General features: G+C 39.5%; 4 protein-coding genes across 12 annotated transcripts in view; 1 reads left to right on the top strand and 3 right to left on the bottom strand.

Moving 5' to 3' along the window:
• Positions 1-1,103, bottom strand: part of pnmt (phenylethanolamine N-methyltransferase) — a 3,232-nt gene extending 2,129 nt beyond the window's left edge. Inside the window, exon 1 of the mRNA XM_077551514.1 lies at positions 789-1,103. Coding sequence (XP_077407640.1) covers positions 789-960 — 172 coding nt within the window. The 5' untranslated portion in view covers positions 961-1,103. The remainder of the gene's footprint in view (positions 1-788) is intronic.
• The window catches only part of aldh18a1 (aldehyde dehydrogenase 18 family, member A1), a 26,948-nt gene extending 1,638 nt beyond the window's left edge, over positions 1-25,310 (top strand). For 2 of the 9 annotated variants that reach the window (XM_077551497.1, XM_077551496.1), the window contains 18 exons: positions 7,064-7,138; positions 10,566-10,708; positions 11,677-11,826; positions 12,014-12,118; positions 12,186-12,344; positions 13,657-13,747; positions 13,887-14,023; positions 14,416-14,560; positions 14,658-14,731; positions 15,004-15,103; positions 15,177-15,397; positions 16,353-16,490; positions 16,845-17,040; positions 17,136-17,257; positions 18,202-18,388; positions 19,558-19,653; positions 19,756-19,952; positions 25,164-25,310. In XM_077551497.1, the coding sequence (XP_077407623.1) occupies positions 11,707-11,826; positions 12,014-12,118; positions 12,186-12,344; positions 13,657-13,747; positions 13,887-14,023; positions 14,416-14,560; positions 14,658-14,731; positions 15,004-15,103; positions 15,177-15,397; positions 16,353-16,490; positions 16,845-17,040; positions 17,136-17,257; positions 18,202-18,388; positions 19,558-19,653; positions 19,756-19,934 (2,070 nt within the window). In that variant the 5' untranslated portion in view covers positions 7,064-7,138; positions 10,566-10,708; positions 11,677-11,706 and the 3' untranslated portion in view covers positions 19,935-19,952; positions 25,164-25,310. Of the gene's footprint in view, positions 1-7,063; positions 7,139-7,584; positions 7,796-10,565; positions 10,709-11,676; positions 11,827-12,013; positions 12,119-12,185; positions 12,345-13,656; positions 13,748-13,886; positions 14,024-14,415; positions 14,561-14,657; positions 14,732-15,003; positions 15,104-15,176; positions 15,398-16,352; positions 16,491-16,844; positions 17,041-17,135; positions 17,258-18,201; positions 18,389-19,557; positions 19,654-19,755; positions 20,211-25,163 lie in introns of those variants that run through there. The other 7 variants (XM_077551491.1, XM_077551490.1, XM_077551488.1 and 4 more) reach the window with 7 other exon arrangements.
• LOC144038774 (uncharacterized) lies at positions 3,038-5,296 on the bottom strand. Its single transcript, XM_077551513.1, has 2 exons — positions 4,980-5,296; positions 3,038-3,362 (listed from the first exon to the last, which is right to left on the bottom strand). The coding sequence occupies exons 1-2, from the start codon at positions 5,087-5,089 to the stop codon at positions 3,128-3,130; spliced, it is 345 nt and encodes a 114-aa protein (XP_077407639.1). The 5' UTR covers positions 5,090-5,296; the 3' UTR covers positions 3,038-3,127.
• On the bottom strand, positions 23,976-25,984 carry LOC144038771 (gamma-crystallin M2-like). Its single transcript, XM_077551503.1, has 3 exons — positions 25,828-25,984; positions 25,202-25,444; positions 23,976-24,426 (listed from the first exon to the last, which is right to left on the bottom strand). The coding sequence occupies exons 1-3, from the start codon at positions 25,834-25,836 to the stop codon at positions 24,151-24,153; spliced, it is 528 nt and encodes a 175-aa protein (XP_077407629.1). The 5' UTR covers positions 25,837-25,984; the 3' UTR covers positions 23,976-24,150.

The following is a 25,984-nucleotide window of genomic DNA, read 5'->3' as shown; positions in this document are numbered from 1 at the left end:
ACCATTTCTCTCAATTATGGTTTAGGAACCGGTCTAGATCTGTGATAGTGAGCACTTCTACTTTGACGAGATAATGAAAAAAGGTTGAGAACCGCTGCCTTAGACTGCCCACAATAAAAGGCCACTCTGAAAGGTGCAGTTTTGTTTTATTCTTGGGGACTCCGAAAACCAGTTCATACTGACGGCATTTATATTTTTGTTGAGTGTCTGATCCCAAAACAATTATTTCGATCTTATCTTACAGCATTAAAAATAGCTATTTACGATGGCATATTAGGGCAACGTATATTTCTTTTTCCAGGGGGGGGGGTAATATTCTGAGAAAAAACTCTTAAGTTGTGAGTTTCTAAAGTGGCAAATTTGAGAAGAAGAAAAAACCTCGCAAATTTGCCACTTTATAAACTTTATAAAGTTTTTGCCACTTTATAAAATTTATAAAGTTTTTGCCACTTTATAAAATTTATAAACTCGCAAATTTGCGCAATTTTTTTTAATATTTATATTTTTTAACATGTTGGTGTGGAAGAAGGTCTCACCTCGCTTGTGCAAGGAAATTAAGAGTTTTAAAGCATTGTTATGATTTACAGCTCCTTGTATGACTTTGAATTTGAGATCAGCACATCTTTTGAGTATAAATTTAAAATGAGGTAGTTCCAACACCTTGAAAGTCAGAAAAATGTCCACACCTCACAACCGTATGGTACGAGTCAGGGTAGATGGTGGAAAATGTCTGCCGGGATTGGAAAACAAGCTGATTGAGTTGATCCAACTTGCTCCCTGCTCCTTACCTTCGGCGAAGGCTCGATGCAGGCACGCCAATTTCCACGGCACGATGCTGTCCTTCCTGCCAAAGTCGGCGCGCGGCGGCGTGTAGTTGTACTGGAGGTACGCCGCCGGGTCAAAACGCTGGTAGCGGGCCGCCATGGCCGCCACTCCATTTTCGGTCCCCGTTTGCTCCATGTGGATAAAAGTCGGTTGACTTGTGAGCTTCCAGGTGCGCCACGTGCCCCGTCGGAGTCTCCTTATATAGTCACCTGATTTTGTGTCGGCGGTACGTTGAGTTTTGGGGGCGATCGTGTTGAATCATGATAGCGTTTTGTTTGTGCTTTCTTTCCCCGCCCTCCGGCACTGATGCCATCAGATTAGGCGGCTTTCAGCAACACTAATGGACACGTTATTGCTTTCAGGTCTTGCGAGCGCCCCTCAGCAGGCTTCTATCTTCATGATCAGTCCAGGTTTTGCCCTTAAGCAGACCCTTCTCATAGACCGTGGCTTTCTTTCTTCATTTGGGCTAACAGCGCCATACGTGGTCCAGGCCACGGTTCTAAACTTTGGCTCAGACTGGCCTGCTATTCTTTTGGGATGGCATGTCGGCAGTGCTCAGTATTTGTGTCTCAAACCCGACCCCCAATTCCTTAGAGACCGATGTGGTTGCTATAACTTGCTCACAGAAACACTAACGCTGCTTAGTGTTCAGGTTGCAACGGATGTCGAGTCGATGGAATATCTCCAACCTGAACCCAACAGGCGCCCAAAGAAATACCTTGAGGATGGCATACTTTGAATCTAAACACTCCACTTCTCTAGGACAATTCCTTACAGTTACAATCCAGTTTGCACTGTTCGGTCAAAAATGACCCAAATTGGGTCAATAAGACACTGACCCAAATTTCTGGGTTATTAAATTTACAGTTACCTTGTAACTGCTGGGTCAAAAAATAACCCAAATTTGGTCAAAAAATGGACCGACCCACTATTTGGATCAATTTAACCCAACTTTGGGTTGAAACAAAACTAAATTGGATCAATTTGACCCAACTTCAACCCAGAGTTGGGTCAAATTGACCCAAGTAGCAAGTCGGTCCAAATCTTTTACCAAAATGTGGTTATTTTTGACCCAGCAGTTTTAAGGGCGTACCCAAAATGTTGGGTCAAATAAGTAACCCACAAAATAACCTCAAAAACGGGTTGCTTTGCGGGTTAATAACCCATTTTGTGGTTGTTTGTTTTGTGGGTTATTTATTTGACCCAACATTTTGGCTTAAATAACTCAAAAAGTCAGGTCAGTTCATTTTTGACCCAGTTCAGTTGGGTTATTCAATTAACAAAAAAGTTTTACTTTGTGGGTTGTTACTTTCATTTGACCGATTTTTGGGGGTTACCGTAAACAAACTTTTTGCTATTTAATGTTTTGTGTTAAATAACTCAGAGTCGCTCAGTTCTTTTTTTGACCCAATTCAATTGGATTATTCAATTAACCCAAAAAGTTGGGTCAAATTGAAAAAATGGGTTGCTTTGTGCATTCTCAGTTTTTGGGTCACACAACTCAAAAAGTTGACTTGAGTTATTTGACCCCCAAAATTGGGTCTGTCCATTCTTGATCCAATTTGGGTTATTTTTGACCCAACTGTTTTTAGAGCGTGGGGATGCGTTACTTTGCATACTTTTGGTCCGTTAGGTCTGAAACGTGCCTCCTCCCGTCAGCCAACCCAAAGAAGATGGAACCATTGCCCGCCCAAACGCACTCCAAAATCATCTGCAAACATAAAAAAAAACAACACAAACACGGATCACCTGTGTTGTTTGGAAGCCTTCTGCAGAACCACAGCCGTCCAATATTCACTTTTGGTAGGTGAAGTCTTATTTACCGCGGGGGTTAAAGGACGCATGTTAGACTTTGAAGAGCGCGAGAAACCGAGGCCAGCTGACAAAACACAGTTTGAGCCGTTGATTGGATTAATTTGACGCCGATTCCCAGAGTAAGCAGCAGCTGAACGGCTGTGGAAAATTGCCACGTTGTCATCAAACCCGTCTCCCCGGGGGTCCCGTGACACCTCGTTCATCCCTGGCAGACGGACACACAGTCTTGCCGTCTCAGTATTTGCAATGTGGAATTCTGCCACATGATGGTGGTAAAATAAAATGACGGTGTGTGATCACCTCCCTGGCGTCACTTTTGGCCACGTTTGCCAATTTTGCGATGAAATGACCGAGAAGCGTCCACGTTTCGAAATGAAAGCAAACGGGACAGAACTGCTCACTTCTGCTTTGCGCTTTATTAAAAAGCCTCCATTTGAGAAGCCAACACACATTTCCATCCCCGGATGGGAGACAATCGTCACATCCTTCAACCCAGGAACCTCGGCAGTGTCATCTTCATGGTGGTCTTTGTTTGCAGCACGAGACTCTTTGGCGTTTTGAAGTCGGAGCCTCCTTCGTCGATGAGCAGCGGGCTGCCTTGCTCAACCGGGTTCTCGGTCTCTGGAGGCGGCCCGTGACTGATGGCTCCTGAGAGGAGGCGGTGCAGAAGTCGCCGGGCCTGCCAGTATTTCTCTGAGCGCGCCGCCTCGGTCGCTGTGGGCCTGGAGGAGCACACAAAGAAATGCACTTGCAATTTCTGCTCTCACCCGAGTTTTCAGAAGGACGGACCCAGATGGAAACCCTAACCACTAACGCTGAGCACTAATGGGATTGCTGCTAACCCCAAACTGGGTCCCCAACCTTTGGAATTTGGAAGCAAAACTTTGAAGTCTGATTTCGAACCCGTCATAGAGCTCCCCCGGAACCTCACCACCAAAGTCCAAAAGTCACATTCATCTTCAATGGCCGAATCCTATCCCTAAGCCTGAACCCTACACTCTAAAAACAGTTGGGTCAAAAGTGACCCAATTATGGATCCAAAATGGACCAGTCCACTTTATGGGTCACCTTGACCCTAATTTCTGGTTGTTTTATCCAAAATGACACCAATTTTTGACCCAAGTAAAGGATCTGACCAATATTTATGAGTTGCTTTACACCCAAAAACAATTTCTTGACTGAAAATTGGGTCGGTCCATTTTTGTCCCATAGTTGGGTTATTTTTGCCCCAACTGTTTCTAGAGTGTAAATCCGAAACTGAACCATAACCACAAATGACAACTACATCTCTAACCCGTAGCCGCTAAACCTAACTCAAACCTTAATCCTACCTTCTTTTTTTTTTTATATCACCCTCACTAGGGCTGGGTTTAAAAAAATAAATAAATCCAACAATCGATATCTAATCGATTTTCCTTTTCAAGCCTGATATGGATTCATAAAAGCATGAATCAATTATTTTAACATTTCTTTTTCCCACAAATTCATATGAAAAAATTTTTTTTCTTGAACTTTACTGTTCACATGAATTGAATCGTATTTTCTTACATTTATCAGGGATGTGATTTTTCCGCTAATTCGCGGAATTCCGCTTTTTTTATCTCCCCCCCAAAAAAAAAATCCGATTTTTTTTATATATATATTTTTAATTTTTATTTAGTAGTTCATTGTGTATGCACATGACTCCGACAGATAACATCTTCTGCTATAACAAAGACATTTGTGGTATGCTCTAATATGAGTTACTTTTCATTTGGTCATGATACAATTATTTGTTCATGAAATTTGAACTCTTCAACATTATTTATGTGTTAACTTAGTAATCAGTTAGATATGATGATATTCTCAGTGATAGTTTTTAAAAGCAAAGGCAGTCCAATGTTTTTGAATGTGACTGATTTTGAGTTGACTAAAACTGCCATTTTATATGGGATGGTTCAATATACATTGAAAATTTATGCTGTTGTTTTGTCTATTTCTTTGTCATGTGAGTGCATTGAAAGTACTTAAAAACACGGAAAACCCATGAGCTCCGGGGGGCTTCGCCCTGGACCTAGCTGGGTGCCAGCGGCCCCCAGACCCCCGCCTAAATTTTCAGATAATTTCACTTTGGTCAAATCACATCCCTGATTTATGAAAGACTTGACACCCTTTAAGAACGTTTTAAATTTGCATTCACAATTATTGAATTCAAATCGTGACAATATTTCCATCTCATCCTTGTTTGTCATTTTTTTGCGCAACACTTGATTATAAAACGTGTTACTTTCCTGAATAAACGAAATCATTTAACCAGTCATCAAAATGCCGTCCAAAAGAATGACAAGGTGTCGGCTAACCTTTGCACCCGAGACGCGCCGAGGCTGTGCCAGCGCGCCGAGTAGCTCTGCCCTCTCTGCCAGTCCTCCTCCGTCACGCTGCAATCCAGCCCGTCGCCAACGCTGCTCATCTTTCTAGAGTCGCAACACAATCTTCTCGTTAAACCGACTTTTTTCCTACTGCGTCCGCTGAGCGAGCTTGACGGAATGCGGTACGAGTGTCGGGGCCAGGGCGGGTGGAAAGCGGATTAGTGCCATGTTTACATAGTTGTGCGTCTGCGGTTATTTTGGTTGCATGCCGACGTGAAACACAAAAGCGCGGGTAAGGCCGACGTTCTTCCAGGATGAAAGCTTTGAGAAAAGGGATTGTACATTTAGAGCAGATATCAAATGTGTGATTAATCAGGAGTTAACAATTGAAGTCATGCCTTTAACTCATTCATTGCCAATGACGGCCTTAGATGTCAAAAATTCATTTGAACTATTTCTATTAGTTTAACATTTTTTTTCCACTTTTGTTAACAATAGTATGAAAACCTAGATTTTTTTTTTTGTACATTTAGAATAGATATAAAATGCGTGATTAATTAATTAGTTAACTCGTGAAGTCATGCAATTAATCACGATTAAAAAAATGTAATCGCCTGACGCTCCTAATTTTTAATAATCTTTTCTTTAAAAAAAAAAAAATTGTTTTTAATGGTAATTAATTGCATGACTTCAAAAGTTAACTCACGATTAATCGCAAATTTTATATCTGTTCTAAATGTTCAATAACAAATATTCTACATTTTTATACTCTTGTTAACAAAAGTGGAAAAAAAAATTTTAACTAATAGAAATAGATCCAATGAATTTTGGCAGTGAATGAGTTAATTACGCTAAAAAAATGTAATCGCCCGACACCCCTAATTATTAGACATAAGTCTACTCTGTAATTTTCCTTATTTACATGAGCTGTAATACACAAGTACTGTGAGTACTTTCTACTGAGACACACAATGGAAAAAAAAAAAGCAGCAACCACCGCACACGCTATGTTATTTAGTTAGTGTGTGCGTTTATCAGTACGGCGCCCGGAGCATCCAGGTAAGCAATGTTCAGCTCCTGGACAAATAAGAGATGACGACGAGGCGGAGATAAAGAGCAAAAAGCCGACCGGAGAGAAAACAGGGCCGAAATAATGGAATAACGTGCATGGAAGCCTCGAGACGATTGAGTTATGTTTGCCGCTGAGGGGCGGGCGGGTTCGGGTGGTGCGGAGTCCGATGACAGTGGCCAGGGCTGTGCTCGGGGCTCGCAAACTTGACTTGACCGTCACCTATGCACTTTTTAAAATTTTTTTTTAAAATTTATTACAAACTGTGGATTCTGATATATAAGTACATTAACAGCATTTATACAATAATCTAGAAATGAAGACTCTTAAGTAGCAGCAAGTTTAGATCATTTGTAATTTTGTGTATATATGTGTACAGTGGTACCTTGAGATATTAGTTGAATTTGTTCTATGGCAGCATTTGTATCTCAAATCATCTTTGCCAATTGAAATGAATAGAACTGCCGTCAATCCGTTCCAGCATCCCCCAAAAATGGCTGCAATGTTATTTTTATTAAAAAATATATATATATATTTTTAAAGTAATCTACAATTATAATATTGTACTTTAGAAAAACATACAGAAATGATATAATTAAATAAAGTGCAAAGAAAATATATAAATAAATATACAAACTGTGGATTCTGATATATAAGTACATTAGCAACATTTATACAATAATCTAGAAATGAAGACTTTAAGTAGCAGCAAGTTTAGATCATTTGTAATTCTGTGTATATATGTGTACAGTGGTACCTTGAGATATTAGTTGAATTTGTATCTCAAATCATCTTTGCCAATTGAAATGAATAGAACTGCCGTCAATCCGTTCCAGCATCCCCCAAAAATGTCTGCAATGTTATTTTTATTAAAAAAAAATAATAATTTTTTTAAAGTAATCTACAATTATAATATTGTACTTTAGAAAAACATACAGAAATGATGTAATTAAATAGAATACAAAGAAAATATCTCAATATTTTGTGCTTTCATTCATCCTTCTAGTATGCGCACTTTGGCCAGCTGGAGGCGCTATAATGCAGTTCACCGGAGCCTCAGCTCACCAGTAAAAGGCAGAAGGCAAGTTGTTGCTGTTGTTTTATTAAAAAAAAAAAAAACATGTGTATATGACAATTGTTTTATTGTTTATATGTTTTACTGCACTTATTGCATTTGAATATTTGATTGATATTAGATTGTGTTTGTTAGCTTGATATTATACTTAGATAACAACAATAATGAATAATTATATAATGAGTAATATATAATTTTTTTAAAGGCACATTATTATTATTATTATATTAGAGTAATTTATGATGACACTTACAGTGCCGCCTTTTAAGAGCACAGAAGCCAAAAAGTACCACTTTCATCCATGAGTTGTGTCAGGGAGGGGCAGCCGGATGGGGAGGGTGGAGGCCGAGGGATGAAGGGAGGGTGCGATGGAAAAACGAGGGAGGGCCACAACAACCCACATAAGCCTCCATTTACCCACAAAGTGGCCAATAAAAGGCCTATCAATCACGGACAAAGTACTCGATCATCGGCACTGAGCGCGAGGACGGACACAAACCCGCTCTTCAACTTATGCTAATTGTGGGTTGCTGTGGATGGTGTCACAGTTCGACCGTGAGAAAGCGTGTGTCAAAGTGAGCATGCTGCTCCAGAGGCTGTGTTCCAGGATTGGGCCGGACCACCCGAATCACTATTGGAGGACCACCAGAAGGCTCTCACAAGGCAAGCCAGGCCGCTGACCTTGATTGCTTATGTCGAAATGCTCGGGCAGATTTTTCTATGCAGGGAACCGAAATGTGCAGCTTGACGCCGCACATTTGTTTTTCAAAGCATTATTTGGACCACAACAGTCTCATTCCCCATCTTGACAGCCATTTTACAGTTTCTTTTTTCTGGTGTGGTTTACACACTCAAATGTTGCCGCTAAAGCTGGGTGAGACCTTTTTCCGCACTTACCTGGTGACAAATGTTGAATTAGTACAAGCAAGCCTTTGGCCAATAGTTTTCAGACTGGATTCGGGTTTAAATTTCTCGTACTCTGTTCTTTTTCTTTTTTTTTACATTTATCAAATCAATCCAATTACTAATGAGCAATTTTCACGTCATTTATCTTTCGATTTACTTTATAAGATTCCACAAGCATTCAGCTTTTATTAGCATTCAGCTTTTATTAGCATTCAGCTTTCCGCATTTCCCCGCGCAATTTCTCCAGAAATTGCACTTAGTCTAGTTGATGAATAAACTAGCAGTAAACTGTTGCATTGCACAAGCCTAAATAAACTTTCACCGCAGTGAATGGTCTAAATAGCAGCTTTAAAGTTGCCATATTTGCTTTGTAGTGTGTATTAGTGTCAGGTGTTATTTTTGCTAATTTAGCCGATGAGTTCCTACAAAATAAGCTGTCAAAGAAAAACAAACACAAAAACAGGGCGGAAGAAGTGAGAGCCGGGTGGTCAACGTCAAGCGCCTTTTGGGTATTTGTCGTATAAACATATTATATATAATATCCTCGTTTGACTTTGCGAAATACTTTTTAAGCGGTTAACGTAGCTTCAGTATTTATTTTGTGGCCAGTAACGTTGAGTGCGTTTCCACTGGTGGTGAACTTTTACTGGCTGTCGCACACCTTATTGTTCCCCTGATGGGGTGTGATGTCAGCATATTTTTTTTTTTTTGTGCTGATGCGGCTGTCTGTGCGTTGCCAAGGTTACAGACGGGTGTGAATGGGAGGGGGTGGCCGTTGCCTTCAATTTGATGGTCATGAAAATTGCAGTGGTGGGAGGTAACAAAGTCCATTGTTAGTGTACTAAAGTTACTTGAGTATTTATTAGGGTTAGGGTTTCAAACTCTAATTTTAAACCCTAATTTGATACCCTAGTTTGAAACCCAACCCTAATTTGAAACCCTAGTTTGAAACCCTAACCCTAATGTAAAACCCTAGTTTGAAACCCAAACCCTAGTTTGAAACCCTAACCCTAATTTGAAACCCTAGTTTGAAACCCTAACCCTAATTTGAAACCCTAGTTTGAAACCCTAACCCTAATTTAAAACCCTAGTTTGAAACCCCAACCCTAATTTGAAACCCTAGTTTGAAACCCCAACCCTAATTGGAAACCCTAGTTTGAAACCCTAACCCTAATTGGAAACCCTGGTTTGAAACCCTAACCCTAATTTGAAACTCTAGTTTAAACCCCAACCCTAATTTAAAAACCTAGTTTGAAACCCTAATGTAAAACCCTAGTTTGAAACCCTAACCCTAATTGGAAACCCTAGTTTGAAACCCTAATTGGAAACCCTAGTTTGAAACCCTAACCCTAATTGGAAACCCTGGTTTGAAACCCTAACCCTAATTTGAAACTCTAGTTTAAACCCCAACCCTAATTTAAAAACCTAGTTTGAAACCCTAATGTAAAACCCTAGTTTGAAACCCTAACCCTAATTGGAAACCCTAGTTTGAAACCCTAATTGGAAACCCTAGTTTGAAACCCTAACCCTAATTGGAAACCCTGGTTTGAAACCCTAACCCTAATTTGAAACTCTAGTTTAAACCCCAACCCTAATTTGAAACCCTAGTTTGAAACCCTAATGTAAAACCCTAGTTTGAAACCCTAACCCTAATTTGAAACCCTAGTTTGAAACCCTAACCCTAATTTGAAACCCTAGTTTGAAACCCTAACCCTAATTTGAAGCCCTAATTGGAAACCCTAACCCTAATTTGAAACCCTAGTTTGAAACCCTAACCCAAATGTAAAACCCTGGTTTAAAACCCTAACCCTGGTTTCAAACCCTAACCCTGGTTTCAAACCCTAACCCTAATGTAAAACCCTAGTTTGAAACCCTAACCCTGGTTTGAAACCCTAACCCTAATAAAAAACCCTAGTTTGAAACCCTAACCCTAATGTAAAACCCTGGTTTGAAACCCTAACCCTAATAAAAAACCCTGGTTTGAAACCCTAACCCTAATTTGAAACCCTAGTTTAAACCCCAACCCTAATTTGAAACCCTAGTTTGAAACCCTAATCCTATTTGGAAACCCCAATATAAACCCCTAGTTTGAAACCCTAACCCTAATTTGAAACCCTAGTTTGAAAGGGTTAGGGTTTCAAACTAGGGTTTTACATTAGGGTTAGGGTTTCAAACTAGGGTTTCAAATTAGGGTCGGGGTTTCAAACTAGGGTTAGGGTTAGGGTTAGGGTTTAGTTTTTTTTTTTGGAAGTAATAGCTTCATCTCCACTCTATCCCCAAGGGACACATTTGATATATTTTCTACATTGCGTACTCTACTGTAGCTGAAGGCCATGTCATCATTTTATGTTTACATAAGAAAATATCATAGGATGTGTTACCTCAACACTTGTATTAATTGTGGGAATGCTGAAGCATATGTTATTGTGATTTTTATTCTCCCCCATTTTTTTGCCGTGAAACAACTCCCACGTAATACTTCCGATTGACGGCGTTCAAATGTCAACTTTGTCCCCCCTCCGCCCAGGCGCTCGTAGCGGCGGCCCCTTTGCCCACCGCGGCCAGCTGCGCAACGCCAAGAGGATCGTGGTGAAGCTGGGCAGCGCCGTGGTCACCCGGGGGGACGAGTGCGGCCTGGCGCTGGGCCGGCTGGCGTCCATCGTGGAGCAGGTGAAAATTTCATTCACGCAAATAATAAAAATGATGATGGGGGATTCTCGTCGCAATGCAGCAGACACGTCAAAATTTAGCAGTAATAAATGTAATAATAATGCATATATTTGTGGGGACTGGGGTCAAGTTGTATTTTACAATTTAAAAAATGTGCAGAATTTCACAAGTTACTTCATGTTATAGATTAGATAGCTCTTATTATGGAAAGAAAAATGCACTGAGCTGTCACCAACTTTTTACAGATGTATTTATGCCATCTAGCGGCAGAAAAATGACCTCAACACAAATTAATGTCATACTCGTTTTTTATAGTACTGTACATCTTTTTACTTTGAACTCAATTTTATGAATTATTATGAAATGACTAAAAGATGCAGCCATATTTCTATTAGTTTAACATTTGTTCCACTTTTATGTTAACAAGAGTATATAGTTAATAACTATTGAAAATATGAAATCGCCTGACACCCCTACAAATATTTTATATTATATCATTTAATTTTAATATTTTGTGTTTGTAAACCTTATTCTAATTCTTGTGTTTCCTAGTGCATAATGTTTTTACATATTCTTCTAATAAAAAAAAAGTTTATTAATGTTGCATTAATTATGGTTTCATTAATTCTGTGTCATTACATTTGAAAAAAGTAGTCAAAAATGTGTCATTGATTTCTTATATTTCTTATGATGATTATACTTTTTTTTTAATCGTATTATAAACAGAATTATTTACTATTAACTTTTTAAAAAAGTTTTAAAACTAGTTTAAAAACTTTTCATTTTTACCCGAAAAATGTTCAGAGGTCATCATGACCTGCTGCATTTTTAGTCATTTTGGCACTACAAAACAAAAGAAATCAAATAAAACAGCATCGACACTTTCGTTTATTGATCTCCGTTTCGTTTGATTACGTTCCAGCATTAGAACCGAGTTGCCAATCCAAACATGAGTAACTGGCCCACAGGTGGCCGTGCTGCAGAACCAGGGCCGAGAGATGCTGATCGTCACCAGCGGGGCGGTGGCTTTCGGCAAGCAGAGGCTGCGGCACGAGATCTTGCTGTCGCAGAGCGTTCGGCAGGCGCTGCACACGGGACACAGTCTGCTCAAAGACACGGTCACTCAAATAAATCATCTTGACTCGCGAGTGCTTTGACTGCCAACATTTGACATCTGATTGCGCTTCAGACACACCGCCACTAGATGGCGACAGTGAAGCTCTCAACATCGAAGCCACCTTCCGTTCCCACTCGATATGAAGCTCTATCAAGTCATGTTTTTGTTTCCCTGTGTTGTCCTTGCAGTCGCTGCCCGTGTTGGAGGCCCGAGCGTGCGCGGCCGCCGGGCAAAGCGGCCTGATGGCCCTCTACGAGGCCATGTTCTCGCAATACAGCACCTGCACCGCACAAGTACTCGCTATCCCTTGCTTATTACGTGGAGAGAAATCGGCGTCTTCCATCCTCACTTCCTCCTCAGGTTCTGGTGACCAATTTGGACTTCTACGACGAGCAAAAGCGCAAGAACCTGAACAGCACGCTGCGGAAGCTGCTGCGCATGAACATCGTGCCCATCGTCAACACCAACGACGCCGTGGTGCCCCCGCCGCAGCCGGACAGCGACCTGCAGGGGGTAAACGTGGGTACCGATGGATGTCGAGGGGTGGTCGGGGGGCACGAGCTGGGAAAATAGCAGCACGTTCGGATTCCAAAGAGATCGAATACAAGAGCCGTGTCTAAAGTTCCTCGGCAACCCATTTAGGCAGGCCTAGATTACAGATCTTGTACCTCGTGTTCTTGCTTCAACATTCCATGTTGTCGGAACAATTACAGAACGTGTACATCCTGTTCAGACTTCCTCTGCAACCCATTTAGGCGGCAAGCTAACACACACTCAAATTGCAGATCTTGCCAATGGCTCCATATCAAATGTTGCATTCTAATATCACTTGTTGTCATAATCGCTGTGGAAAGTGTAAAACCTTATTTTGATTGTCTCTGCAACCCATTTAGGCAGCAGCCAGCTAGTCTGGCCTGAATTGCAGTCTACTTACTTATTAGTGCTACTGCAACAAACTTCAAAGTCACCATGGAATTTAAATTCCTTTATTATTATTATTATTATTATTATTAATTTATTTATGTATTTATTTATTTTCTATAATTTTTTTGTTTTGTTATTTTTATCTATTTATTTACTTATTTTCTTTTAATTATTTTGTAGAATTATTATTACTATTTAGTTTATTTTTGTATTTTTTAAAATTATTTTTATTATTTATTTTTTCATTTTATATATATGTTTTATTTTCATTTAAAAGGAACTTAAATTCCATTTTTTAAATTATTATTATAATTATAATTACATTTTATTTGTTTTAAATGTATTTTTTATTTATTTTATAATTTTTCATTGTATTATTTTATTATTATAGTTATTAATAGTATCATCAGCATTTATTTATTTAGAAAAATAAAATTCCTTTTTTTAGTTCCTCTGCAACCTATTTAGGCGGCAAACATTTGGAGGGATGGACTTTTATCTCACTTAGGTTTTCATGTTGGTTTGTTTTTCATAATTCATATTTCATTTTCCATCATTTTACTACTTTTTCAGCACTGACTACAGACCATGCACCTGACTTTCTTTAGTCAGAAACCAAGTAGGGCCTGAATCTGTCAGCTGGCATTTACTAAACTATTTTTTCAGGGATGATCGTAATAAAATTGAGATTATAGAAAGATACAGTCGTGTTTGTCAGGGTTCGGATTCAGCTCTTTTTATTGTGATCTATTAGATTGTGCTGATGTGGCTATAAAGACGGAGGGTGACAAATTGGTATTAGACTCTTTTCCCCTCTCATAAGCAAACATGATCAGCACAGCTGCGTGACAGATGTTTGCTAACATCAGCCATTTTTTTTGTTGTTGTCTTTTTAATTTTTCCGCAGGTGATCAGCGTTAAGGACAACGACAGCCTGGCGGCGCGACTCGCCGTGGAAATGGAGTCCGACCTGCTCATCGTGCTGTCCGACGTTGAAGGTATGCGCCGCCGCTATCCGCCAAGTGGTGGCAGGAGGGCGGGGCTTGTTTCCTCGTCGTCTACCGATTCATTTTGGGGAGACCCAACGCAAACTGGTGGAGTTGAAATCGTTTTTTTTTTTTTTTTTGGGACAATAAGGACTGTACAACTGTCCTCCCGGAACCGACGACGCCAAGCTCATCGATGTCTTCTATCCTGGAGACCAGCAGTCCATCACCTATGGGACCAAGTCCAGAGTCGGAATTGGGGGCATGGAGGCCAAAGTAGGTGGGAAGGTGTGCTCTGAAAAGATCAAGTGAGAGAATGTTTGTTTTGGAAAACCAGCTTGACTTTTGATTTGTGATACATCACCAAAGATTCATTAAATTAATCACCAAAGACTAAAACAAAGGACATTTTCGCTATCATTATAATTTATTTTAGTTAGTTTTATTTATTTACTTATTTATAGTTTTTTCATAAAAAACATTTATTAATTTTTTTCGTTAACGAAAATTGTTTTGAGAATTTTAGTTTTTTCGTCACTTTTCGTTAACTAAGATAACCTTGCAGAATTATGCGCTTTCCTAAATTTTTCTCAAAAGGACTTCTGTTGCCGATGCGGCTAAAAGCGGGATCTAATTTCCACACTTGCCAATTGGAGCTTGCTGGTTTTCCCACGGTGCAGGTCCAGTCGTCCATCTGGGCGCTACGAGGCGGAACCTCGGTGGTGATAGCCAGCGGCACGCACCCCAAAGTCACGGGCCACGTCATCGCCGACATTGTGGAGGGCAAGAAAGTGGGCACGTTCTTCTCCGAGACCAAACCGGCTGGCGAGTGGACATTTTTGTCCCCCTATTCCTCACCTGTTTTTTTTTTTTTTTTTTTTTTTACAACCGCTGCTGTTAGCTTCTCTGACTTACTTTCCAGGCACGACTGTCGAGCAGCAGGCACAAGTGGCACGGAGCGTCGGGAGAAAACTGGCATCGCTGCGACCGGAGCAGGTAGGAACTCCATTTGTTTGTGAGTCCAACATACATTTGTCTTGTGTGACACAATGTCCCAATACATTTGTCCCAAACTGCAATTCCCGTGTGTCAATATGTCCCCAATTTGTTTGTGCAGAACTGCATTTGTTGTATGGCCAGGTGTCTCAAAACTTTTGTCCATCGGATGTAGCGTGTTGAGTTTTGATTTCTTGATCAACACTGACTCCTTGTGGAGGGATGTGGTATTGCATGTTGTGACTCATTATTTTTCTTGTGAATGTTTTCAGAGGAGCGAAATTATCTGCCACGTTGCAGATCTTTTGATAGACAGGAAAGACGACATCCTGTCCGCCAACAAATTGGATGTGGACCTGGCGCTCAGCCAGGGTAAGGCACACATTATAATTGCCTTTTCGAATAACAACATCTCTAAGTTCCTCCTGCTTTTTTCTCCCCGCAGGGCAACTGCCGGCCGCCGCGCTGGCACGTCTGAGTTTGACTGCGGCCATGTTGGACAAGCTGGCCGTGGGTCTCCGTCAGATCGCCTCGGCCGCCCTGGACTGCGTGGGCCGCGTCCTGCGCAGGACCAAGGTGGCCCACAAGCTGGAGCTGGAGGAGATCGCCGTGCCCATCGGGGTCCTTCTTGTCATCTCCGAGGGCCGCCCAGACTGCCTGCCGCAGGTGAGCACAAATAAGACACTTTTCTTCATGCAGCCGTTGAGGGCAATTCATCTACTCAACAACAACTTTAGATTTTTATTTACCTTTTTTTTTTTTCACTTTTGTCCGTTTTATATATCTTTTTGATTTGGTTTTCTTTCAATTTTGTTTGACTTCTGTTCTTTCTTTCCCCTTATGTTTCCTTCCTTCTTATTTTCCAATTTTCCTTTCCTCATTTTTTTTATTTAGTTTTTTTACTTTAACTTTTTGCAGTTTTTCCTCATTAAATGTTCTTTTTTCTTTCAAATTTCTCTCTCCCTTTTCTTTTTAACTTTCATTTACAGTATTTCCTCCTTTTCTATTTTTTCCCTTTTTGCTGGCTTTTAAATGTTTTATTTACTTTTGCTAAAAAAAAATGTTCTCTCTTCTCTTTTCTCTCTTTTACTAGATTTTTTTCCTTTAAATTTTGCTTCCTTACTTTACTTTTACTCTTTTCTGACTCTTTTTCATTGTATTTTTCGTACTTTTTATTTCTTCCTCATTCAAACCAAATTTACAGCTTCAAATACCCCTATTATAAACGAGGCATCAATTATTATTGTCATTATCATTAGGCTCTTACTAATATCATGTCAAGAGAAAGTGGAGTTTAAGATCAAACAAGCTGGACGATTACTGCAAAACAGAGCTAATAAGTAGCATAACTGCTAGGAAAATAAACACACAATATTGTGGAGCAAGCATTGCCAGAGATCACGTAAAAAATCATTTGACATATTCTGTAAGGACACGCCACACATGAATTCATCTGAAAGTCTGCAATTGCGTTTTTGTAGGTGCTGCTGTTTTGGTTAGCAACGCGTGTCTTACTATATCCTGTTCGTGTGATCTGTGATGATTACAGCGATGACATGATGACGAAAAGCTGAGGCATTTATTGGTAAAGTTCATGTTGAGTGTTGTTCCTTCCTTGCAGGTGTCCGCTTTGGCCATCGCCAGCGGCAACGCCGGCCTGCTGGAGGGCGGCAGGGAGATGACAAACACCAACCGCGTCCTCCACCAACTCACCCAGGAAGCCCTCGCCCTGCATGACGTCACACAGGCTGTGCAGATGGTGAGCAGAGGTGGAAAATCGAGGTCCACAAAGTCAAAACCCTGGCCACAGTTTGGCTTTAGCCTCAAGTGCTAGCTAGCTAGCTAGCGCCCTAGCTAGCTAGCTAGCTGCTGTTTTATTTTTCATTTGTTTAGTTTTTTTAATGGTTTTATTACATGATCTTTTTCATTTGAAAAACAGTTTTGAATGCTTTCTTTGTATCAAAAAATCATTTTGAGTCAAATATGGAGAAACATTTCTTTCAAGAAATTTCGTTTTATTCTATTAGAAAGACCCCAAAAAAGTGTGCGTTTTCAGATTCCATTTTTTTTTTCATCTGCCATTCTTTTTGTTTGTTGTAATGTTTCTTACCAGGTGAGAACCCGAGAGGAAGTGTGGGACCTCTGCCAAATGGAAGAGATGATCGACCTGATCGTCCCCCGCGGCTCGGCCCAGCTTCTGCGAGACATCCGGCGGGCCGCCAGGGGCGTCCCCGTCTTGGGCCGCAGCCACGGCATCTGCCACGTGTACGTGGACGCCCAAGCCGGCGCCGACAAAGCTCTCAAAATCGGTACGGATTTCGGAAAGGTTGAAAACTTTCCGTGCGCATGAAGGGAAATAAACCAGGAAATGATGATGATGATGATGATGATGATGTGGTTACAGTCAGAGATTCCAAGTGTGACTACCCGGCGGCGTGCAACTCCATGGAAACGCTGCTGATCCATCGGGACGTCCTCGGAACGCCGCTCTTCAACCAGATCATTGACATGCTGCGCACAGAACGAGTACTGAATGCACACACACACACACACACACATGCACACGCACGCGCACACAAGCTAAAAACAGCCAACAGCCAAAAACATATTTCGTTACGAAGAAGAAAAATCACAAATGATTTTTCCGTTAAAAAATGTATTTAAAAAAAAAAATTATTTGGAAAAGATTTTGCTTATTTTTTAGATGATAGAAAATTTTCACCAAATTTGTTCTTTTAATTGGAAACTTTTTTTTTAATGTCTTTTAGATCTGAAAAGTATTTTCTTTATTAATGTAAAAAAAACAAACACTATATTTGGAAATAAGTGTTCTTCATCTAACACAGCTTGTCATGAATTTTTATTTGAAAAATAAGTAAGTGTTTTTTGTGTGTGTCATTTTTCCCAATGAAGGGAACGTTTTCACATTTGGACGTATGTTTGCGCATATTTTATCATCTGGAGAAAAAATAATAATAAAATGAGCCAAATGTAAAACATATTCTGTGAGGTTTTCCTTTTTATGCAAAATATGGTAAGTTAATTTGATTAACTTTTTTGGGGAGGGTGATAAAAAGTAAAAAAAAAAAGAATTTAAAAAAATTATGAATTATTATTTTTATAATTAAAAAAAATATTTTATATATATATATATTTATATATGTATATATAGTAATAAGTGTTTTCATCTGATTCTCTTTTACAAAGTGATTGTTTATTTTTTCCTGATTTAAAAAAAATAAAGTTTTTTTTAATGAAAAACAAGTATTTTCAATGAGTTTTTTCTTTTCATCAGAAACATTTTTCAAGTTGTTTTTTATTATTATTTTTACTATTGACCCCCCACGAAAAAAAAATGCTATTTTGTTCCGACATATTTGTGGCTATTTATTTGTATTTTTTTTTACAGTCACAAGTGAACCCCTCAAAGTGAGTGATTGGCGTATGTCGTGTTGTGGTGCTGTGAGCAGGTGAAGATCCACGCCGGCCCCCGCCTCGCCTCCCACCTGACGTTCAGCCCACTGGAGGCTCGCTCCATGCGCACCGAATATGGCGACCTGGAGTGCTGCATGGAGGTGGTGGACAGCGCGCAGGCGGCTGTGGAGCACATCCACAAGTACGGCAGCTGCCACACTGACGTCATCGTCACGGAAAACGGTACGTACGCCGCAAGCGAGGACGGAGCAGCAACATTTCGTGTGAAGACGCACACCGTTGTTCATTTTCATTTAACACATTTTGTGAGTTTTCCTTTTTGGCTGAAAAGCAACCAAAGTAGTTTTTTTTTTTTCAGTTAAGCAAACGTAAAAACACATGACATGGAAATACCCATTCACTCTAAAAACAGTTGGCTCAAAAGTAACCCAATTATGGATAAACTCCACTTTATGGGTCAATTTGAGCCAACTTTCTGGGTTGTTTCATACAAAATGACCCAATTTTAATGTGTGATGAGGTGTTTTTTTTTTTTTTTTTTTACACTAAAAGACCCATTTTCTTGACTCAAAGTTGGGTCAAATTGACCCAAATAGAGTATCGGGTCATATTTGACCCATAGTTGGCTTATTTTTGACCCAACTTTTTTTAGTGTTCATTTAACTGAGGTTGAATTTTATCCAAAAAGACACACAAAAATTGGATATACTTGGACATACTTTTCATTGAATACAATATTTTATTTTTAATCTAAAAAATATCTTCTTTTTTTAAATTAAAAACATAAAAATTGTATATTTATTTTTAGCAGAAACCATTTTTCAATAACAAAAAAACTCAAACATTTTCAAAATTTTTTTTTGTTTATTTTCTTTGTAGACAGAAAAAAAAGATTTTTACTTTATTTGAATAACAAAAACATTTTTACTTTTTTATTTGGGGGGGGGGGTAGATGCACTTTTTTCATCCTCAGTTTATTTTTATACACAAGACAAAGATTGATTTTTTTCCATTTTTGTATTTTTCTTTTATTGGAAAAACAGATAACAGCCACTTTTAAACTCACATTTGGACATGTTTTCATGTTGGATCAAGTTTTTCCCCCTTTTTTTTTGCAGGGAAAAAAAAGTAATTGAAGCCATTAGAACATTCAAAAATACAGCTGCGTATTTTTTTTTTTTTAACTGTGCACATTTTGAGAGGTTTTCACTTGAAAACAACAAAACAAGTCGAAAGCAAGTAAGTGCACACAGAAAGAGTTTTGCAAAGTGTCTGTAGTTTCCCTGGAAAGTCCAAGTTCTCCATGCCACAAAAGTGCTTGTGGCCAAAACATGTAGAAAAATACACAGCGTACATATTTATTTATATTTCCCCCCTCCATTTTGTCTCAGAGGACACAGCAGAGCGGTTCCTGCAGCAGCTGGACAGCGCCTGCGTCTTCTGGAACGCCAGCTCCCGTTTCGCCGACGGCTACCGCTTTGGACTGGGTGAGTGCCGTGCGCGCCGTCCCGTGCGCGTGACTTCTCTGTTGTCCGCCAGCTCTTCCTCCTCGTCTGCTACTTTTTGATTTTTTTCCGTGCTGGCCGCAGCAGAGGCGGGCATCAGCACGGCGCGCGTCCACGCGGGCCTGGAGGGGCTGCTCACCACCAAGTGGGTCCTGCGGGGGGACGGCCACGCCGCCGCCGATTTCAGTGAGCCGGGCACCATCGAGTTCCTCCACCAGGATCTGCGCACGGGTCCGGACGAGGAACGGCAGCAGCTGAGTTGAAGAAACCTTTTCTTTCAGGTCGCTCGTCGTTAGACTTTACAGGAGTTCTCGCCTATTATTATTATTATGATGGGAATTTTCCATGAAATTTGCACCAAAAAAAATCTAAATGAGTGCGTTAATTTTGAGTAAATTTAAAGTTCCTTTAAGGCCATTATTTTATTTTTTATTTTTTTTTACATGTGATTAATGCAAAAGCCTGTACTGGGGGAATTTTTGTCGCAACACAGCAGACATGTCAAAATTTCGCAGTAATAAATGTAATATATTTGTGGAGACTCGGGTCGAATTGTATTTTAAATTTTTTAAAATGTCCAGAATTTCACAAGTTAGTTCATGTTAAAGATGAAAATATTTTTTTTTCTTTTGTCATTTTGAAGAAGCCGCCCACAAAGTTTAAAAATAGATATTAATTATTGGACAAATTTGACTTATAATCATGAATACAAGAACCAGTTTTTAACCAAATTTTGTGATTTTTAAAACAAAGACAAAAAGGAGAAGCACAACATTTTTCGATCAATTTAGATGAAGTAAAAAATGTTTTTGGTGTATTTTTATTTTATTTTATTTTTTAGATTCAGAAAATCGTACTTCCTGGTACGGACAAGTGCATATCTTCATAAATAGTCCATCCCGCTTTCTTATCCTTATCATGACGATCTTCAATGTGACTGTAATGAAAGTTGTTCATTTAATAACTTTTTCTGAAGCGATCACAGGATTTACATCGCAACGAAATGGCGCGAGCACTCGCACAATTTATAATCTCCATTTCCATCGGGGAGTCGTCAGAAGATGGCGGCTTCTTAAATGAAGCCTCGCCTTGAATAATAACATAGTAGCATTTTTAAAAAAATGCCTTAAAAAAAGAATATTTGGATATTTGGTTTCAAAGGTGAAAGAATTTGGTCGACACGGCCGACGTCTCGTCCCGCAAATGAACGGAGGGCTGGAAAGGAAAGAAAAGCGACTGATGTCTTTACGAGCGTGGGGCCCACGGGGGGAATCTCCCCCCCCCCGTTGCTGCCGTTGCTGCGAGAAAGAGAAAAGATGCAAGACAATACTACAGAGGTTTAATTATCCGGCCGTCACAAATGAAAAAAAGAGCCAGAAGGAGACTTCACAATGGGAATCACAGGATTTTTTGGGGCTTCTTATCATCTAAAGAAGTCCAAAAAACGCACTGCTTTACCCTTCAATCAGCGCCGCGGCACCAAAGAGACGCAGACAAAACTCCACAATCTTCTCCGTTCAAAAGGCGGGAAAAAGTGGAGCGCTCGTCCCCGTTTTAATTGAACACTACCACTAAAACATCTTCGCCACGTTGCACGTATTTTCGGACCGACGTTGGTGGAAGAACTTCCAAAGTTGTTGTCGTTTACGTTTTTTTTTTTTTTTTTAAATTTAATGTCGAGTCATTTCATTTATTCGACCTTTAAGCATTTATTAAACAAGCTATTATGCGATGTGTTTTATTTTGAAAATCTGCGTATCGCTTGTTCATAAAAGTTTGCATTTTAGAATTCACATTCGCCATCTGATCAACCCTTTATACACAATTTACAAAATCCTTAGCTGAATGGTGTCATTGCCTACCCATATTTCGTGCTTATTAAAAAACGAAATACCAATGTCATTCTTGTTATCTGATGTTTTGCATTTAAGCCCAATATGTCCAAAAATTTAGCTAATTCACCGTCACTTGGCAAAGTAAAGGGAAATATATTTTGCCCCCTCCATAACCAACAGATGCATAACATGGACTGCTAATGGCGCCTATTCGGTAGCAAAGCCAGCGGCGGCCATCTTGCGTTGCCACTTGTGAAGTGCGCCTAACTTGAATTCATTGATATCTCCGCTGTTTCTTTTTTTTTTGTGTGTGTTATTTTCTGTCTCTATAGCAAAAATGCTTCAGCTCTCAATGCACATTTCATTGGTGCGAATTTTTGGAACACCAAAAATGCCCAAATAAAGAAATAACTAAAAGAGAAAATAAAAACAGATATAAATGCGAGATTTAAAAAAAATAATATGTGGAAATAAAGAAAACACGCTTAGGACCGCCCCCTCATTTGAATAACAAACTGAACTGAGAATAAATGTACAAATTTTACACAAGCTGTCAGTAAGCGTGGCAACGCAAGATGGCTGCCATCTGTCTTGAGCCACAAGAGGCCACCGGCAGTCCAGGTCACAATAAACGTCCTCGTCTTAAGCTCCCACTTGATCCGATCGGACGCGGCCTGCCCGCCGAGCGTCTTCGGGGAATTGTCGTCCATCCGTACGGAAAGCCAAAGTGTTTGACTGGCGCAGCGCAAAAAGGCGCAAATCCTTTAATTGGACATTACTGGAGGCCAAAACTCATATTTCCTCTCGCTGTTGATCTTAAGAGACTCCCAAACGCGCTCGATTCTTTTCCTCCTCTCTTTTGCAATCAATAATTAATGCTTACAGTTATTTATTCATGTGAATCTCGGCCAATTACGCGGCGCCTAATTAACAATTTCAATAATTGATATTTATTTCTGAAAGAGGAATCTCGGGCTGATGTAAAATGCATGAGCAGCGTTTTTTTTTTTTCCTTTTTTTTTTTTTTTTGGGTGCGTGTTGGTTCTGAGAGTTTCCCGCCCGCTGGCTCGGGGCTAATAGCGGGACACTTTGACGGCGTGTCTTTGACGCGTGTGATGTGGATCTAACGTGGACGTCTTTCATGGCGCCATGTGATCTGCTAAAGACGCGCACTTGTTGTACATCCGCTGCTAGCCTCTAGTGCTCTTTAATAGCAACGCGGGCCTACAAAAGAAGATGGAAGCCGCCGCTCGCCTTGATGATAATGGATGACAATGTGCGCGCAAACGGCAAAAAAACTTTTCCATATATTTTTTGCTTTACGCGCGCAATCAATATGCACAAACACACACACGTGCAGACACAAACACACCGTTACCTTGAAAATGCAACTCAGTTACTTTACTGATTAATAGGTTTCAAAAGTAATTGAGTTACTTCACTGAGAACTTGATTTTAAAAGTAATGGAGTCACTTTACTGAATACTTGATTTTAAAAATATCTTCGTTATTTTATTGGTTACTTGATTTTAAAAAGTAATTTAGCTACTTCCTTGATTACTTGATTGTAAAAATAACATGGCAGCTTTACTTTTTTTGGCTTTATCTATATCATGCCATATTTTAGTCTTACTATGCATCAATTTGTATATTTTATATATTTGTATAATAATTTTTTTTACAAAAATAAAAAGATAAACGTCAAAATTTACGTTTTTTTTCTTCTTTTTACCAGAAAAACACAAGTACGCTCAATCATTGTGTTTACTTAATTTAAAAAAATGAAGATTTGTGTTTTAAAATTTAAACACTAAAAGCAAGTTATGAAACTTGTCGATCATGTTATGCTCATTCTGAAGCAATGTTGAAAAGAACAAACACAACATTTGGACATTCATATATATATATATATAAATAATTAATTTTTTGTGGTGATGCTTTTTCATTTTTGTCCATTGACTGGATGAAAACTGTAAAATACAAAACATAACGAGACATTACAATCATCTTATTTCAAGTTTGAAACAATATAAATTTGCATCATTTACTACAATTAGCTGCAAACCCTACAAAAACGGGGTTGTTTTTAGCCGTTAGCATGACGCTAGTTTACATGGGCGCTACCATCTAAATGCTACGCTAACTAGCGCCTAGTAACTTATGTCACATTGGAACTAAAAACACAATTTAAGCATCCGATTCAATAACCTAGTGCGAGGCAACACTCCCCAAAAATAATTTACTGACAGACAAATATTTCTGGAGCCAAAATGAAACTCTATAGGTTTCAATACTCGTGTAGGAGCATTGCTTGGATTACGATGCGCTACGGTAGCACAGTAGCACTCGAGAGTCATACAAACGCGCAAACAACACTTTCTCCACCAGAGGGCAGTACAACATGTAGCGATGGTTTTCTTTTCTTTCTTCATCTTACATTTTTTTTAAGATTCAACCACCAAAAGCAAGTTGACTTTTTTGAAGATTTTATTTGTGTTCATTTCAGTAAGGCAAGAAAAAACATTCTAGCAGGCGACAATTTTTTTAAAATGTATTTTTGGCACAGCAAATAGACGAGATATGAACAGGACGTGACACAATGTTGACGACGACACAATGGCGGCGCACGGACAAGAGAAACAAATCAGTTGAGTTGGGTGACGCGTCTGAGTGAGCCGATGGTGGGGCTGGCACTTCCCCACTCGCTGTGTCTGCGGTACTCGCCGGGGCGCAGGAAATACTGGCGCCCCCTGTAGTTGGGGTGCTCGTGCAGCATCCAGTAGCCCTCCATCACGTTGGCCGAGGAGATGTCGCGCGTGTGGAAGCGCTGGTTCAGGTCGGGGCAGTCCTCGATTAGCTCCAGGTTCTGACCGGCGAAATCCGAGCGCTCGAAGATCTTCATCCTGTAGCTGCCGTTGTACTGCGAGACGCCATAAAAACACAACAAACGCAAACTTTTTAGCCTTGGTTGTTTTTCGGACAAATGGAAAAACCACAAGATTAATTGTTACTAAATAAGATAAATTGTAATTTTTTCTGGAGATTTTTTTTTTTGTACATACAAAATTTATTTTTAGGGGGGAAAAAATTTTTGCGATGTTTTTTGTGTGGACAACTTACCAAAATTGGAGATACATGTTTTTCCACTTGACATTGTTGAAAGACATGAATGTATTGTTTTTGTATTTGCATGCATTTGTATTATTTGTTTTATTATCTTTGATGCAAAATAAAATATAAACAATATATTATTATTATATAATTTGACACAGAGTTTTTTACTACTAAATACTAAATACAAAAATGAAAATAAGAATAAATATAAAATACATAATAAAAAAAATAATAAAAATAAGTTCTCTTTTTTCATATAAAGTAAATTAAAATATATTTTATCCTTTGGCAAAAAAAGGATAAAAATGTAAATAATACTAATAATAATAATAATAATAAAATGTGGCGATCCCATTATTCATTTGACACATAATGTGAGTTTTTTTCTTTTGCATGAAAATCTAAGAATCTTTTTTTTTCTTAGAAAGAGGAAGAAAAATAAATTAGGAGATACACGTTTTTCCATAAGTTTTTTTTTCTTTTTGTATGAATAACAAAGAAAAGTATTTCATTGTTGTGTGCGTGTGTTTTTTCTCATTAAAGGTGAGGACAAAGTTGTTTTGCAAATGGTGGCGACTCACGGGCGGCACCAGGCGGCAGGAGCGGATGCAGTCGTTGAATCCGGCCCAGCGCTGGTAGTCGGGGTAGTCGCCCTTTTGCAGCACGTACTGGTAGCCGGCGTAGTTGGGCTTCTCGTAGGCCACCCAGCAGCCATTCTCCACGCGGATGGAGTTGCAGCGGCTGAAGTAGTTCTGCATCTCGGGGCAGTCGCCGTCGCACTCGAAGTGGCGGCCCTGGAAGTTGCGGTCTTCAAAGAAGACGATCTGCACAAGCAAAGCGTCCCATTAAAGCTTTTGGAGAGTCAAATAAAAATAAAATAAATAAATCTTTTTTTTTTCTTCTTTTTTTTGGCGGGGGGGGGGGGGGGGTGAAAATAAATAAATAAATATATCATTAAAGTTTTAAAAAATCTGAAAATATTTGCAGAGAAAGACAATCTCTGACTACACGTGCCATTTAAAAAAAAATCTTATCACACCATTTTTTTAGCCTTACTATACATCAGGATTTTTTGCCTTATACACATTGTGCCATTTTTAGTCTTACTATACATAATGTTTTTTTGTTTTTTTTGCCTTACAAGGTTTTCCTTTGGCACGCTTTGCGATTGACACTGTAAAGCAATATACGCGGGTTTGCCACTTACCTTGCTCATTGTGACTGCGTTAAATCGGCGCTGAGATGAAGTGCAGATTGGCTCTGGCCACCTTCTAGATGCGGCAGTGGCCGTAGCATTTATAGAACCAGCGGGTTGCACAGACAAAAGCCAAGTGTGGCAAAACACCGCCGAGTCAGCAGGCCGG

Source organism: Vanacampus margaritifer, chromosome 18, assembly GCF_051991255.1.
Source record: "Vanacampus margaritifer isolate UIUO_Vmar chromosome 18, RoL_Vmar_1.0, whole genome shotgun sequence".
NCBI classification, from domain to species: domain Eukaryota; kingdom Metazoa; phylum Chordata; class Actinopteri; order Syngnathiformes; family Syngnathidae; genus Vanacampus; species Vanacampus margaritifer.
The sequence above is the reverse complement of the archived record's forward strand: the minus strand, read 5'-3'. Positions and strand labels throughout refer to the sequence as shown.